Source organism: Lipotes vexillifer, unplaced genomic scaffold, assembly GCF_000442215.2.
Source record: "Lipotes vexillifer unplaced genomic scaffold, Lipotes_vexillifer_v1.1 scaffold1539, whole genome shotgun sequence".
Taxonomy (NCBI): domain Eukaryota; kingdom Metazoa; phylum Chordata; class Mammalia; order Artiodactyla; family Lipotidae; genus Lipotes; species Lipotes vexillifer.
In genome coordinates, this window is record NW_006771793.1 from 504375 (window position 1) to 521663 (window position 17289).

Here is a 17289-nt window from a genome sequence, read left to right on the forward strand (position 1 = left end):
TCCTGTCCACACTCCCGTTCCATTTCCTGACTTTCCCAATTTAGATGAAGGAAAAGATTGCTAGAATTCCACGTTGAAAATCTGAACATAGATTTCTTTTTTAAAAAAGAAAAAACAGAAAGATTAAAAAAAAACTATTTTCTATGTACAAGGGTACATAGGGAAAAGAGAGAGAGAAAAAGAAGGCATATAGTATAATGCGTACTTATGAGAATATTTATTAAATAAGCTTTAACATATGTCAGATAATGTGTTAGGTGCTAAAACCAAGATGTACTGCCAGGTAAATTTTGATAACTTGAGGTATTCAGAAAGGCTCAAATACATGTAACAGGCATTAGGCAGAAGGTCAAATTAGACCTCAGGTTCACCTCCAACTATAGAATTTTATGACAATAAATATTACATGGATATAAAGAAGACAGGATTTAGATAAATTTTCCAGAGTTTTATTGATCTAGAAGAACGGGATCAAAATAGGAAGAGAAGGCACATTTAGATACATGGAATGTCAGAAAATCAAGTCAATGATGAGAACACAAATGATGTGTTAAGATTCAGTCAGTAAATCTACATGTCCAGGGTGGAAAGTATGGAAAATATAAACATATGAGGAAAATGGAAAGATACATAGGGCTCGATTATTGAGGGTCATAAATATCAGACTGAGGAGTTTGGATTTTATCCTGATAAAAAAAAAAAAAAGGAAAATGTGACTGTTGTTTTTAGCAGAGGGTGGCACTGGGATTGCTGTGCCTTATATGATCTGTGAGCAGTAGGCAGGGCTGGTGAGGGGCAAAGAGGAGAGAGGGTCAGAACCCAAATGCAAAACTTTGGAGGCCAGCGCTTGGATGGAAAACGGGAAGAATGAACAAATGGAATTGTGAGACAGAGGGATCAAAAGGACTCAGGTATAGCGATCAAGTAAGTAATCCAAGAATGAAGAATCAGATTTTAGGACAGAAAGACTTAAAAGCTTCTTAAAAGTACAAACCTGGTCTCCATTCTTTAGCTCTGTCAGCATAACAATCACCTTGACTTTTCTTTGGAATATCATTTGCCAAAAGTCACCAATGGTCTCTTTCAGTGGTCCCTGAGCTGCAATCATCACTTCAGGTTTCCAATAACTCTAAAAAAAATAAAGGTGAGACTTAGTTACTAGTGCTGGAGAGTGAAAAGTGCATGTTTAAAATAACCATTTGAAAGTACAGTCACTTAATTTGATATCAATGCTGTTACCTAATATTAAGATGCTTAGGTCCAATCCTGTGATAAACCATAGTGGAAAAGCATATAAAAAAAGATTATATATATATATATCTGAATTACTTTGCTGTACAGCAGAAATTAACATGACATGGTAAAACCACTATACTTTAATTTTTAAAAAGTGAAGAAAAAAAGATTCTTAGGTCCAAAAAACAATGTGATATGTATATATAAGATATTTACTTAGTTAATGATAATACCTGACTAATAGTGTGAAATCAAGTTAAGAAGATATTATTTTAGGAAACTAACAATTTTTCCTTCCAAAAATACCATTTTTTCCACTGGAAAGCTTAATGTGATGGTAAAAAGAAAAAAAAGCATAAGCATTTCAAGTTATCTTCATCATATCTCTAATTTATGTTTATATATTCTTCTGCTATCTTATAATTAATATTCTATGAATACATATCAATATTTTAAGAAAACTGGGAAAAGAAATAAATTCAACTTAGTGTACATGCAAAAAGTATTTACTGAATTACTAAAAGTTCCTTGTTTGAATTCTCAGTGTATCAAAAAAAAGGTATGTGACACAGACTCATTTAAATATTCAGAAAATCAGAATGAAAAGCCTTTAACTATACAAATATGCAAATTTAGGTTTGCTTACAATTTGGGTATATGAGTAAGTATAAACATTTTCAAATACTTGCTTTTGCTGAAATGTCATTATTTTTCAAATTATATTATAGTCATGTTTGTCATAAACTGTAACTAATAGCATTGTTTTGTTCTGTATCGACTCATTAGGTTTTAACATCTGAGTGTTGCAATAAGTTAAGATATAGCATTAAAAGTGGAAACTCTTATGTCAATCAATACATAGTTATGGTCAACTCATCATTCTTTTATAGAATCACTTAATGCATGGCCATAATAACATACATATATTTTTTAGAGTCGGACCTTGGGTTTTGGAAGCATAAGGACCTACCATTACAAAGGAGGCATTGATGTATTTGCTCATCTCTTCTGAGTCACTGTCATCGTCAGAGGATTCATCTGAGTCGTGCTCACTCTCCTTGCTCACCTCCAGTTCATGTTTAAGTGTCACTCTGTTAAAGTCATCTACGCAAAACAAAGTAGCAGTCAGTCTTCCTTTAAAGGCCCCTAATCTCTGCTTGATCATCATGTGGAAATTAGAAAGTCACTTAGAAGTGACAGATTACATGATGTACATGTATTGATCTACAAGGAATGAGATCCTGCTCCATTTTCATTGATTAACAAATTATTTTTTAAAAGTCTAATAGAAAGAAGATCCCAAGAAAGTTCCAGGAAAAAATATAGACCATAACTCTATGTCATAATGTTGCATACGATTATGCAATCTTTGATATATATACTTTAGTTTTCCATGGAATATCATCATGCTGATGGATAAAAGTTTTAAAAATACATATATGTTAATAAAATACATAGCTTAAGTAAAAATCTGATTTCTCAATTATATCATATTAACATTCAATTACTTAATTCAATGGGTATCTCAGATAATTTTTTCAACAAGAAAAGTATTTAGTCCATAATTTCTCACTGTTTCTCAATTTCTTCCATTTATAATAACCTAATCAAATGATCTGATTAGCTACATCACCATCAATTCCATATTTTAAACTATATTCATAAGGACCTCTTCAGTAATTAACTAGGTCAGCCATGCATTGATCCGATTTATTTGGTTGTCCAGCTTATTACCTTGGGTTATATTTTCTCCGTGCTAGTTTTAGTGTAGGCAACTGAATAAAATTATAGTTGTACCAGGTGTGGTCCTATCAATATACTTAAGTAGCAAAATTCAAGTCTTGAAAATGATGCTTATTTTGATCTCTTAAATTTGATGATTTATAGTATATTTCCCATCTACTTCTAACCTCCTTGGTGTAAGGAAGGAATAAACAGAAAACATAAAGGGAACAAAAGGATGTAATTTTGCTATTTGGCAATTACCCTGGAGTAAATAACTGCAATAAACTGAAGATGAGAGGAAACTGGTAAAGAGGACTTGGCTTTTTTTCCCCAGCTTCAGAGGTTACGTCTTTCTGAAAACCCATTTCTGAACTAATTGGTACAAAGAAAACATGGAATATTGTCTGTCCTCCAAAGTCCATTGTAAATGTTTGGGGTTCAATGTATTTGCTACAACTAAAATTCACATAGCCTATAACTATTCTCTACTGTCAAGCAAATGTTGAAAACTTGCTTCCAAATGGTTTGTGTGTGTGTCTCACATTAAACAAATTCAAAAGAGAGCTTCACTTTATCTGATACAAAAAATAAAATAAGCTGCATACATGGAATGACGTTAGAATTCCTGTTTTTACTCTTATTTTCTTCTTGATTCCCAGTGTGCTGTGTCCTCCAGCTCCTATATGAAGGAAGTCTCTGAGGGAAAAAAAAAAAAAAAAAAAAAAACAGAAAGGAAACTCCTTTAAAAATTTATGTATTGGCTTAGTTTGTTATTGTAGCGTAAGATGCTCCCTAAGAAAAGAATTTCAGCAGGTTTTGTGAAATTTGCATACATTCCCTAAGGGCACAATTTTTAAGTTTGCCTCTGAATTTTTCTTTATAATTGCTCAGGTATAAGTACTTTGACATGGCGAATTTGAACATATACGATTATATAACAGAATATGTTTCCCGGTTAAGAGGTGCTGGATAGCAAAACAGTATGGTTTATTCTTGTATAAGTTGAAAGCACCACATAGATGTTGATTAGTCTCCATATTGCAAAAGCAATGGTAAATTATTTTAAATGATCCAAAGTAAATTCACCAGATGAAACATTTGCCGAAGACTAGGCTCACGCTTCAAATAATCAATACCTCATTTCTTTAAGCCCTTCAGACTCTTTCCCTCTCCTCGGGATAGCTAATCAATCAGTCGGCAAGACCTATCGTTCCTCTGGGTGGAGCTCTCAAATCCTTCCGCTTTTCACTCTTCCTACTTAGTCCAATCTGCTTTCACTTCTTACTTGAAAGCATCAGCAGTGTTTTCACTGGCCTCTTTATCTTCAATCTCACTTGCTCTAATCCTTCTAAAACACAAAACAGAGAAGGTGCCCCCCTCAGGTTTTTGGCAGCTTCCCATCTTTGTTAGGAAGGATTCAGCATCTGTACAGCCCAGAAAGCCTGTCGGAAGATGCCCTTGACTGTCTCTGCAGCCTCACCTCCTTCTGGGACCCCCTGCACTGCAGCCAAACCTACTTCCCCCAGTCTTGGAAGGGGCTAAGCTGTCCTTTAACTCTTAGCAGATTCTCAGGTGTGTTTTCTACCTGGACTATCCTTGTCCCTTTTTCTCAATCTGCTAACCTCTACTTGCCCTTTAGATATCTGTTTACAGGTCAATCTCTACTGGAAGTTCTCCCTGCCTGCAGCCTTTTCTTCCCAATAAATAACTTAAATAAATATTTGTCAAGTGGATGAATAACCTAAACTGAGAGAGCTCATCATACAAAGTTCAGGAAGATTATACACACACATTATACACATATATGTTTGTGTATATATAGGTATGTGTGAATATGTATTATATATAAGTGTTTCAAAAACTATGGTGCCTTCTTTTAAACTAAATATGGAACCTTGTTTCAAATCGCACTCCAGCCTCTTCATTTCTTAGCCTTTTCACCTCCTATAATATTCCTCCTCTCTTCAGCCATCCACATTCCCCACTCCACTTTTGTAGGTAGGTTTCATTCCAAAGTTTGCATCACTTTAAAAATTATGACTTCAACCATCCTTCCTATGGAAAATTACCTCTATTCTTCCCAATCATTTATTTTAGTACCTCCAATCCAGCAATCTGCAATCCTATCAAAACCTTTATCATATTGTTTTTACTCCTTTCTTTTTTTCCCCTCATGTCTTTCTGTGGCCAATATGCTCTTTATCATCCACACTGTATCATTCATTTGCAAACACCCTTAGTGCCTTTGCCTCCCAACTTTCAATTATTCACTTTAAAAAATTCTAGATGGGTTTAACCCAACTATACACAGCTCTAACCCCAATGTTACTGTAGGAAACAAAAACAAACAAAACAAAAAACTGACTGGCTCTCTTTAATTTCATGACCATAAATTTCAAATGATCCAATAATTCTGGCACCCCTACCACCTTTGCCTGGGAGATTGCTTTCCTACTTTGATAGAACTATTTCATATGCTTCTCTCTTTCTCAAGCATAAGCCCTTCTTTGCCCTACTCACTTGTGTCCCCCTAAACTCCCAACCAATGATCTTACTTTGTATTCTCTGGAGAAAAATAAGGCAATTAGACAAGAACTGCCTCAACTTCCCGTCACTAATCTACCAGCCAACCTCTATCTCTACCCTCATTTTCTGTCTCCCTTTCTGCTTAGATGGAATAATTTCACTGTTTCTATGAGAGCTGTGGTCACTACCTGTCTGGATCACACCCACTCCCCATGTCCACATACAAATTACTTTGATTCTTGTGCCTAGAATTGTACTCAGTACAGAGCACAGACTCAATCATATTTGTTCAGCCAAAGAATTTACCCTTTTTTTAAGTGATTTTACATATGAAGGTTTAAATTAAATGTATAAGTGTTTTAAACAGTGTCTGTCTATATGCAGTATAGTGGGGTTAGTGTATCAAAGGCGGTCAATTTATCAGCTATAAGGGCAAGAATAAGAAAACACCCCTCTATCGAAGACCATGCTGGTAGCCTACTAGCTTTTCCATCACGGTGATTATCTCAAGCCCCACTCCCACCCCAGCCCCACTCTGATCCAAAACATTAAACGATTCTGCATCTGATTAAAAGCACGTTCCTGGTCTTGCTGTGAAACTCTCTGAATTGACCAGTTTGGTAGTTTACAGAAAGATTCAATAAACTGAAAATCAAAGGTGAAAGAGAAAAGTTACAAAACATTTTTTGATAACTGAGCAATTTGGAGATAGCTATGCCAACTCTCTGAAATCACAGTGAGCTACATCCTAGGTTAGTTTTCAGAGTAACTGCCTGATAAATAGGTTAGGACACACATATTTATCCTTTAGTTTCTGTCTACCAGCTCCAGCCAGTTCATGTTCCTAAGTAGTCATAAACTCCTCTCTCCTCTAACTATTTCCTTTACAAACCAAAACCAGATGTAGTTTTTAAAGGTGAGATGCTACATTGCCTTTGGCGGGCCAATTTTGTGGCCATATACTATTATTATGACACTTTATTTTATACCAGCTTAATGAAGAATGGTTAAAATGTTGGCTGTAGAATCAGATTTCTTGGTTTATACAAGTTTCCTACGGAGTAGCTGTGTGCTTTCAGGCATTTCTCTTAAACTCTGCGTGTCTTTGTTCTCTCATCTGTGCTCCATTTCATGGCAAAGCCCAATTACAAGAACTATGTCAAGTACATAGGACAGCACTGGAAAAGAGACAGAGGTTAAAGTTATCTGTAATGGTGCTCTTGTTATCACTATTGTTACCTGGAATTCAGCCTCCAGTGGGGAAGGCTCACTGGGTGGATCTCTTTTCTTCATGTTAGACAGATATGGATGTAACTCAGACAAGCTCACTTCTGTTTCCCCAAACTGATTGTATTCCACCAAGGCCTGATGGATCAAGATGTACTGTGCCTACAATTTCAACGAAGAATATAGATAATTAATTGATAAATTAAATTCCTATAAATCACATTTAAATAAATTCTACATTCCCATAATTTTTCTCATATGGAGACAATGTATGGAGAAGAAAACTGATATCTGTAACATTTAAATAATCTGGAAGTTAGCTCTCATGATTCTATGGGATATAAGCAAATTCCATCTCAGATTTCTTTTCCAGAAAAAAAAAAATAGCTTGGTAAATAGATGAGGCATCTACAAGGTAGGGCATAACTTATATCTCATTCCTAACAGTTAAAAACATTATCTGTTACTTCCTTCTGTGACTAGTATTGAGTCAGTAAGTTAAATTACTAATATATAAAACTATAATAAGTTTTACACTATGTCTGAGAAAGAAAAAAGCAGGTTGATATTCCATAGAACACATTTTTAAAAAGAGTTTCCCAGAACCTTTTAATAGAGAAAATTATTCTATAAAGCACAATAGGCCAAACCCATATTTAACAACCGCTAACCTTTTATCATATTTGAATCCACCATTTTTAAATAAATGACATATTTCTGATAAAATTCAAGTCTCTTTAACACCACCTCTAGTCCCCTGAGTTTGGCTGTAGCATCCTTCCACTCTATTGTGTTTTTCCACAGGAAATAATTTCTTTTTTTTTTTCTCGTGTACGATCTGTTTTTATACTTCTACACTAATATCTATGTATTTATAACATTGTACATTTTTGTGTCCTTTCTTAACAATGACATAAATTGAATTGTATACGTTTCATCTGGTGACTATATTCAGTCACTGTTTTCATCTGAGCATCTGCTTACACAGAGAGCTACAGACCTAGATTATTCCTGTCAATCGTAGCAGAGCATGTGTTTACAAAGGGTCCATATGTCCACATTCTGTTTGCTCGTTCCCATATTGATATATATTTAAGGTTTTCCATGTTTTTGTTATTCTAACAATGCTGAACACAATGAACATTCTTGAACATGTTTCTAGTTGCACACATTTGCAAATTCTTCTCTCGATTATATACATACGTGTAGAATTGCTGGGTCAAATGCAGACAATTTTGATAATAACAATTGCTTACAATTACTGACTACATGCACCTTCCAGGGGCTTGTCTAAGTGCTTACTTGGGTTACCCTTTGTGTCTTAACTCTGTAAGGTAAATACTATCATTATCTCCATTTTACATATGACTTAACTGAGGCACAGGGACATTAAACACTGGTTAAATGGTGCACAGTATTAAGAATAACAAGCACGATTTGAAACTACTACATCTAGTTCCCCAAACCAGGCTTTTAACCACTGTACCATCCTATACTTTTCTCCCCAGTTTTAATTTTATGAGATGCTGCCAAACTGGGTTGTGGCATTTTAAAATTTTTCCCAATCTGATATGTGTAGGTGCTATTTCATTATTTTTTTAAATACATTTTATAGTCATCCTCCTTCCACAGTACTCTCAGCCACTAATGCAAAATTCTTCTAACTGCAATTGATGCTTTATTTTTCAGGAAATTAAAAGAAAACAATTTTCACCCACTGTTCGAGGTTGAGAAGAATTTGGATTTCCTTTAAGATCACTACTCCCACCACAAAAAGATTTAAGCCAAAAGGCGTAAGTGAGGATAGTGACTGTGGCCTGGAACATACCTCCACCTGAACCATCAGGCACCGCTGTCGCCTTAGCTTGACGACATAGCCATAGACATCCACCTTGCTCTCTGCCTCCAGGCCTTCTAACATGGCATCAATTCCAATATAGGTGCCTGTGCGTCCAACACCAGCACTGACAAAACAAATGAAAAGGTTGAAGGTATGATCGATCATGGCAGGAAAATGAATGGAAAAGCCAGCAAGGGTGAAGCAGAGAAAACAGTGTCAGTTTCTCCTCATAGATTGTTTCTCAAAGTAGCAATTGCAAAGGGGAGGGTGGCCCTAACACCCCAAGGAGTGAAAATTTGAACAGCCCTTGTGCTTTTGGTGGAGGTCTTTATTTACCTGCAGTGCACCACGACAGGGCCACTGAAGAAGTTGCTGAAAGCGTTCACTCTCCTGCGCAGCTTGAGGAGCAGGTGAGGGTCTTCGGGGACCCCATGGTCTGGCCAGCTGGTGAACTGAATGTGGGTCACTGCTCTCCCAGCTGCTTTTTCTTTTCTCTAGCCAGGGGATAATATTTTTTTTTCAGATGATTTTTTTTCTCAGAGCAAACTATGGGACATAAGTAAGTGGAAGGGAGGAAAAGTACAAAAAACTCCTCGTGCAAGTTCTTTTTCATTCATGATTACATTTTCCTTTCCAATGAATAACTAGGAATTGAGACATCACACAGGACTGGCATGCACCAACCAGTAAGCAATTACTTACCCCGAAGGTAAGTAACATATGATTAAGTGTAGCTGAAACCACTAGGAACTTTCATGCTGTGAAGCCAAAAACAAACAAACAAACAAAATAAAAACAATAAAACAGAAAAAACAAGGGGATTGGTGGGTGGGTGTGAAAAGATACAAAGTAAAAGCCATTCTCACAGCTGTTTGAAATACTTCTGCTTGGTAGGAAGACAAACAGGACTATTGTCATATGAAGAAACCTGATTAATTATTTGATTAATGCTATATTTCTCATATTAGAAGCATCAGCTTGACTGTAGAGAGAGAACTGAGGAAAGTCAGCTCCAGATTACAGCTCATGTTTCCCTCAGTTTCAAGGTAAGCACTAGAAGATACATAATTCATAATTCTCTGACCAAGTATGAAGAAGAACTACCTACATTTAGATAATAGAAGAAACAAACAAACAAACTTGGTAGGTTTTAATTTTCAGATAGGAAATAACTGAGTTAATGAAGAATAGTAATGTCAGACTAATCAACCTAACCAGAATGGTATTGGTCTCTACATTCTTGGCTTTAGTGCATCATGTCTTTGGCCATGAACCACTGGTGGGATTGTTCCACAGCCTTCCAAGGGCATAGTTGTTAGTGATGCCACAGGGCCTTAGAAGGCCTTGGGAGAAATAGGCAACTGATATTTTTTTCTTTCACAAATGTATCTGGATCATATGGAAATACAATTTAGATTACTGAGAAAACCTCCCATAAATGGAATTCAGAGAAAATTTCAACCTTATCTATAAAGACTTCCATTTTTTGACATCTTTATTAAGATATTTTCACATTTCTTTAAAGTGTAAATGTTTTCATTATATTCACAGAGTTGTAAATCATCACCACTGTCTAATCATAGGGCATTTTCATGACCCCCCCAAAAGAAACCCATACAGATTAGCAGTCACCTCTATTCCTGCTCCACCCACCTCAGTCCCAAGCAATCACTAACCAACTTTCTGTTTCTATAAATTTGACTATTGTAGACTTTTCATATGAGCAGAATCATATAATATGTGAGAAGACCACCATTTTAACTATTATTTAAGGCCACACTGACAATTTTCTTTTTAGTACTAAACATTTTATCTCACCTACATAGTTAGAACTTTAGACTTCTTACAGTAGTCTCTGTGCCATTTGTATATATTTTCCATAATGGTAATAAACCCATTGAGACGAGGGACCATTTTATCATTAATTCAATAATGCAGTCATTCATTTAACACAATTGATGAGCTCTTTATACTTCAAGGGTCACAGCATTATAAACACTTTTGATGTGATGTGGACAAACACTATTTTCACTAGTGACTTAACTTGACCCTGTTGGCTTGTATTATTGTTCTAACCCAACTCTTCCTCCTGCAGTTCATTAAAAAATAATTTTCCAGATATACTTCAATGTCTCACATTTAATATTCCATAATTATATTTTTAGACAAACAGTATGAAAATTAAAATTATGTCATAAAGCAAACTCACATTTGCAATGGTCAACTTCTGAATGATGTAATCCGGGCATCTTTTGTGCTCGTTGATCTCTACAATCACATCTCCAAAAACCCGGCTGCCCTCTTCCATCAATGGCCAGTATAATGCACACTTGTTCTATATTTTAAAAAATCATTAATGATTCCAGTTTTTCATGTAAATGGATTTGTTTATTAAGCATTCTTTGTAAAACAAAAGAAACAAAAATGTATTCTTTGAAAGTCTCAAGACATTTTTATAGTCTCCTGTAAACTGTGATGCTTGGAAAGTATTCCATTTCCCATTAAGTGCCCTGAAGTATTTCCATCATATGACCCAGCAGAAGAAGGAAGATCTTCCCAGGCTTAGCTGCATATTAAATGGGGACGTGCTTGGTGGTCAGCAGAAATGATGTGGTTGCGGGTGCGTGTGCTTAATTTCAGGCTGGGGGATGGGGAGGCTTTCACGCTTCCTAAAGTCACGTTACATGAATTTTCATCTATCTGCCCAAGGTCTGTGTGTTTCAAGTATTAACAAGTACTTGTGAAATCATCCCACAGAAGTGTACTGAACTTAAAATAATACTGCAACAAACTAGGAATCACATAGGAGTCCAGCAATGAAGGAGAAACATTTAAATGTTATACTTATATACAAATATTTATATACATGCATATTTAATTTTTCTACAAGTATGAAATTTTAAATCAAGTGTTATACTGATTCAGACAGAGAATGATCTGTTTTGTCATCAAGCACATACATATGTGACTTTTCAAAATGCAATTCAACACTATCTTTTCCTAACATCCAGCCTCCACCCTGTGAGTCCTGGACCTTCACCCTATGAACCTTCTGGGTCCTTACCTTGTTCCCTTCTTCACATCGAGTGACCATGACAATAACCGTGGCTTTCTGTTCCCAGATCATCCTCCAGAAATCATCAACAGTTTCATCCCTGGGACCTAGGGGGTAAACAAATAAAAACTGGTAAGAAATATCTCCTTAAAAGTGCAATAAAACAATTTTTCAAAAAGAATGTTGGACTCTCAGAGAAATTACCTTGTGCAGCAATGTATTTCCTGGGTTCTTTGAAACCCTGTTCAAAACACACACAGAGGTATATCATTTACTGAGCGCTCAGTTATATATTTACATGCAAAAGTGTGAGATAGGGAAGTTGCCTTAGATCTGCCATTTCTTGGTTGTGTATTTCCCTGGGCAGTTTCAAATTAAAAGGGGGTTTTTATTAACTCAATGGCAGTTAACTGTGTCAAATATGTTAGTCAACATTTACAAACAATATTCATGACCTTCATGGGTCTTTGCTATATACCCTAAACAATTTTTAAAACTAGATAGACTTTATCTTCATGTGGGAAGGTGCAGCAATTTATAAGCATAATACAGGCACTCCTATATTTTAGATCTTGCCAACCTTTATAGCACCATCTGCCAGAATTCAAACCTCCTTACCAGCCATAGAGATACTTTGGGGATTTTTATTCAATTTCTTTCAATAAATCATCCTGAGGTTAGCCCCATACTTCTACCTCTTAACGAGTGCTGGGATATACCGCTGATTCCCTAGAATCCTTTTCTGCCACTCTGGATAAGAGATACAATAACTTTCATTTTATTACCTACAATGTCTGCTTTCTCCACTCTGGTTACCAAGGCAAAGAAGGAATAGAGACAGGTGAGACACTGTGCTAGTTTCCTTCAAATTATCTCCTACTCCTCAGACTTACCTCAGTGATCAGAAAAGCCCTTCAGAGAGATAACCTTTGCCCTTAGATGAAATTCAGTCACGTGAGCCACAATAATCCGTGATTAATTTTAGTAACTTCTTGAAACTTCTATCTCATGATATAGTATTATTCATACATTCATTTATTCAACAAGTATTCATTGAGTGGCTACAGTCTGTCAAGTACCTATCTAAAATCTGTAGACATATTTTTTCCATGAGCTCCCAGGTCTGCTGGGGAAAAGTAAGTGTAACTCGATACTATAATTACCATATTTATTTGAACAGAAAATATAAGGTTTTTTTCCCTAGAGACTGTCTAAATCCTTATAAAATCTGCTCTCAATGACTTTACTTTGAAGAGCAAGTTATTGTTTGGAAAAGACACTATACACAAATAAAGTTGTTCAACGCTAATTGTGAAGGCCTGCACTGGTCACCTACAGAATCAGTTAAAATAGAGGCCAAAATTATGACACAGTCTTAGTAATTATTTTTGGACTATGACCTCACATTTGAAAGTGTTAGTTGCCACTGTAAACAAGCCTTTTGAATATCATAAGAACAAGAAATTGCATTGTGGATACCAAGAGCACATGTCAGGGCAAGAGGTACGTGTTGCTTGGGATTGAATTTACAGGGACAACATGAAACAAAAATATAAAAACTCTTTTTTTGTTGTTTTTTTGTTTATTTGTTTTTATTTCTACTGCCTTGGGAGACTGACCTAAGAAAACATTGGCATGATTTATGTCAGAGAATGTTTTGCCTTAAAGGAGTGTTTAAAGGAGTGTTTGATGTCATGTCTTATGTTTAAGTCTTTAAGCCAATTTGAGTTTATTTTTGTGTATGGTGAGAGGGTGTGTTCTTTTTTTTTTTTTTTTAATACAGCAGGTTCTTATTGGTTATCTATTTTATACATACTAGTGTATATATGTCAATCCAAATCTCCCTACAAAAACTCTTATGCATCAAAGTTGATGGGAAGTAGGACATTGTACAGGTTAGAGGGCTGTCTCCAGACAGAATGCTTGAGAAAAAACATCCTAGCTTTGCTTTTACTAGCAAAATTGGGAACACCTCAGAGTTGTTGTGAGAGTTCATTGAATCAATATATGTAAAGCACTTAAATTCATGACTGATAAATAGCAAATGTATAATAAATTGTATTATTATTATTATACAGTCATCATAATCATTAACGTCAAGAATTTTGCTCTGGAAAATCATCAGCTATCTCACAAAAGGACACAGAAGTTGCAGATGCTTGTTTCATGAACGATTCAAGTAAGTTTTTTTTCATTATTCTATAATTTTACATAAATTGTGTGTAGTGAACTGAATAATGTTCCCCAAAAATCTCATGTCCACTCAGAATGTCACATTATTTGGAAATAGGGTCTTTGTGGAAGATGGGGTCATACTGGGTGAAGATGGGCTCTAAATCCAGCGACTGGTGTCTTTTATAAGAGAAAGGACACACAGTGACACAGACACACAGGGAAGAGGGCCATGTGTTGACAGAGGCACAGAACAGGATGATACAGCTACCAGCCAAGAAACACCAAGGATGGCCAGGAACCACTATAAGCTGGAAGAGGCAAGGAAGGATTTTTCCCCAGACCCTTCAGAGGAAGTATGTCTCTGCTCACACCTTAATTTCAGACCTCCAGCCTCCAGAACTGTGAGATAACACATCTTTGTTGTTTTAAGTCACTCAGTTTGTGATGTTTTTTTATGTCTACTCTGGGGAATTAATACACTGTCTAAATAAATAAATGAATAGATAGATAGAATTTGAACATTTTACTTTCTTCATTGACAGTTTGTGAAAGCTTACATAATCATGTAGATCAAAACAAACAAACCAAACCTCAATTTCAATTGTTTTTTCTTTGAATGAGAAAAATTTGAAATTACCTTATAAACCAGCATGGATGATAGTATGAGACAGTTTGTCAACTGTTTGATTGTCAAAAACAATTTTCGATAGTCACTGTTTTGGCAGTCTGTGTGGAAATAAACACTCATACTTTGCTGGTAGAACGTATCTGGGTACAACCCCAGTGGAGGACTATTTGGAAATGTCTTTTAAAATTACGAATGCATATTCCCTTTGAGCCAGCAGTTCTTCTCTGAGGAATTTATCCTACAGATATGCTAAAACTCATTGAGAAATAATATGAGTCAAGATTATTCATTAAACCATTGTTTGTAATAGTAGATTAGAAAGCATATTTAACGCTTGTTACTATAGGAACTGATTAAATACATCACAATGCAGCTATGCCAAGAATTACTGTAAAAATATTAAAGAAAGATGTAGAAATGTTCGGTGTTCAGAGCCAGCAACCTACAGCCTGTGGGTCAAATCAGCATGGCCTGATTTTGTAAATGCAGTTTGTTTTTCGGAACAGCCACATTATGTATTTTTTATAGAAGTGTAGTCACTGGGCTTCAGAACTGAGTAGCTGTGTCAGAGATGGTATGTCCGGCAAAACCCCAAATATTTGTTATCTGGCCCCTTACAGAGAAAGCTTGCCAGTCCCTGCTTTTTACAGTGATATTTTATGTATCCAAGATATATGTTTTAAGTAAATGAAGCATTATACAGAACAGCATGAATATTACATTAACATTTTTGGATAAAGGAGGGGGTAACAAATATTGGTGTTTTCTTGTTTGTGTATTAAAAAACTCCCGCTGGATAAATAGCAAACAACATAGAGGTTACCTTTTAAGGTAGGTGGAGGCACTGGGTAAATAGTGGATTGGGTGGGAGGAATTGTTTTTAAGCCTCTCTGTGTTTTTATACTGCTTATTTTTTTTAAAATTCATGTGATGCATTACTTACTGAACAATTGTTTAATAAATTACATTTTTAAACATTTTAGATAAATTAACCATGCACTATATCCTCATACTGTTACTAATTGAAAAAGGGCAGGGACTTCCCTGGTGGCACAGTGGTTAAGAATCTGCCTGCCAGTGCAGGGCACACGGGTTCGAGCCCTGGTCCGGGAAGATCACACATGCCACGGAGTAAATAAGCCCGTGAGCCACAACTACTGAGCCTGTGCTCTAGAACCTGTGAGCCACAACTACTGAAGCCCACGGGCCTGGAGCCTGTGCTCCGCAACAAGAGAAGCCACCGCAATGAGAAGCCCGCACACCGCAACGAAGAGTAGCCCCCGCTCGCCGCAACTAGAGAAAGCCCGCGTGCAGCAACAAAGACCCAACACAGCCAAAAATAATAAATAAATAAAAAAGAAAAGGCCAAAAGTACCAAATTAACCACAGCCTCCCAATCCTATCCTCTATGGTGAAGGGCAAAGATGGGGCTCTTATGAGAAATACACACATAGATAATTTAGATAATATCCAGTGTATAACAGGTACAAGAGTATTTTAATTCTTAGTTATCATTCTGTTTGGAAAGAAAAATCCTATATTACCTAGCACCAATAACAAATAATAAATAACTATTCTTGCAAATATTAGTGATTTTGTTGTTTATATCAATGGTATTTATGAGCTTCCTTCAAATCATTTCAAATAATATTTCTAAAAATTTTCCATGAGAGGATATATGTATAACTGATTCACTTTGCTGTATACCTGAAACTAACACAACAGTGTAAATCAACTATATTCCAATGAAATTTTTAAAAAATAAAAAATTTAAACAAATAAAAATTTGCCATGACAAAGAAGGAGCTGAACAGAATGCATAGATACCAGAAGAATGAAAATAGTCAGAGACAAAATGATGAAGATATAAAACCATCTGGCTGTTATGCATTTTTTACTCACATCAATATAGCTGGCATTGATATAGTTGGACCCTGCATCTCCGTTTATGTCAGAGAGTTCAACACGGTTATAATCATCTGTTCAAAGAAAAGAAATATTAAATGAGTGAAATCATGAATAATCAAGTAGCCCAAATGTATGGAAATCCAGTTCTTGATGAGCACTTACAAGGAAGGATGTCAACGTAACGGTTTTTATTCTGGTTAAAGGGTTTTCGAGCATCCTTGATAGAAAACTTGCCAAATACCCTCGGAATGCTCTGAAAGACACAAAGATCCTTTGGGTCACATTCAAGAAAAACCATTTCCCCTTGCTGCTTATCCTTTTGAACAAATGACACCTCCTGGAACGTATTTCCTTTACACCGATAAACAAGTTGCATATGGTAATAAATGAACATTATTAGGAATTATGCAAAAAACACTCTTTAAGAAAAATGATTGATAGGCTACTTGGAAAATAAATCCCATGAGGGAGAGCAAATTTAGCAGTTATTGCTCTGCCACTTTAAAATTCACTGAAAAACACACTTGGATGATTACCTAGAGCACAAGGACAAAATCCGCCAAATGCGTTTCGAGATACAGCTTCATAACTAGTATTCATACAATGAGGCAGCATTATCTTGAAATGTTGACTAGTTTTATGACAATGATCTTCTGGTCTGCAAATATCTGCTAATAAATAGCTGCTTTGACCCCGTTGCACTATTATGTGGGATAAACTATCAAGGCAAATGGTTATACAATACATTTAAGGTGAATTACGTTGATAACAGAGTAAACTTTCTCATCACATATCAAGAAGAGCACACACCTGGAATTCAGCCAGGAAGAGCCTCCCTTCATCAGCAATCTTTCTCTTGTAAGTTTCCAACAAAACATCTGCATGGATGGGCTCCACATGCATCAGTTGCTTCTCATCATCTTTAAATGTAATAAAGATTCACGACTAGTGTTAATGTCTCTCTTTCCC

The 17289-nt window shown here is 35.8% G+C and overlaps 1 protein-coding gene across 1 annotated transcript in view; it reads right to left on the minus strand.

Moving 5' to 3' along the window:
- Nucleotides 1–17289, minus strand: part of PTPRC (protein tyrosine phosphatase receptor type C) — a 123789-nt gene that overhangs the window by 4582 nt on the left and 101918 nt on the right. Inside the window, exons 13-24 of the mRNA XM_007447146.1 lie at nt 17131–17240; nt 16483–16573; nt 16315–16391; nt 11814–11850; nt 11619–11716; nt 10764–10889; nt 8891–9048; nt 8543–8678; nt 6727–6876; nt 3567–3657; nt 2207–2340; nt 995–1129 (exon numbers count right to left, since the gene is read on the minus strand). Coding sequence (XP_007447208.1) covers nt 995–1129; nt 2207–2340; nt 3567–3657; nt 6727–6876; nt 8543–8678; nt 8891–9048; nt 10764–10889; nt 11619–11716; nt 11814–11850; nt 16315–16391; nt 16483–16573; nt 17131–17240 — 1343 coding nt within the window. The remainder of the gene's footprint in view (nt 1–994; nt 1130–2206; nt 2341–3566; nt 3658–6726; nt 6877–8542; nt 8679–8890; nt 9049–10763; nt 10890–11618; nt 11717–11813; nt 11851–16314; nt 16392–16482; nt 16574–17130; nt 17241–17289) is intronic.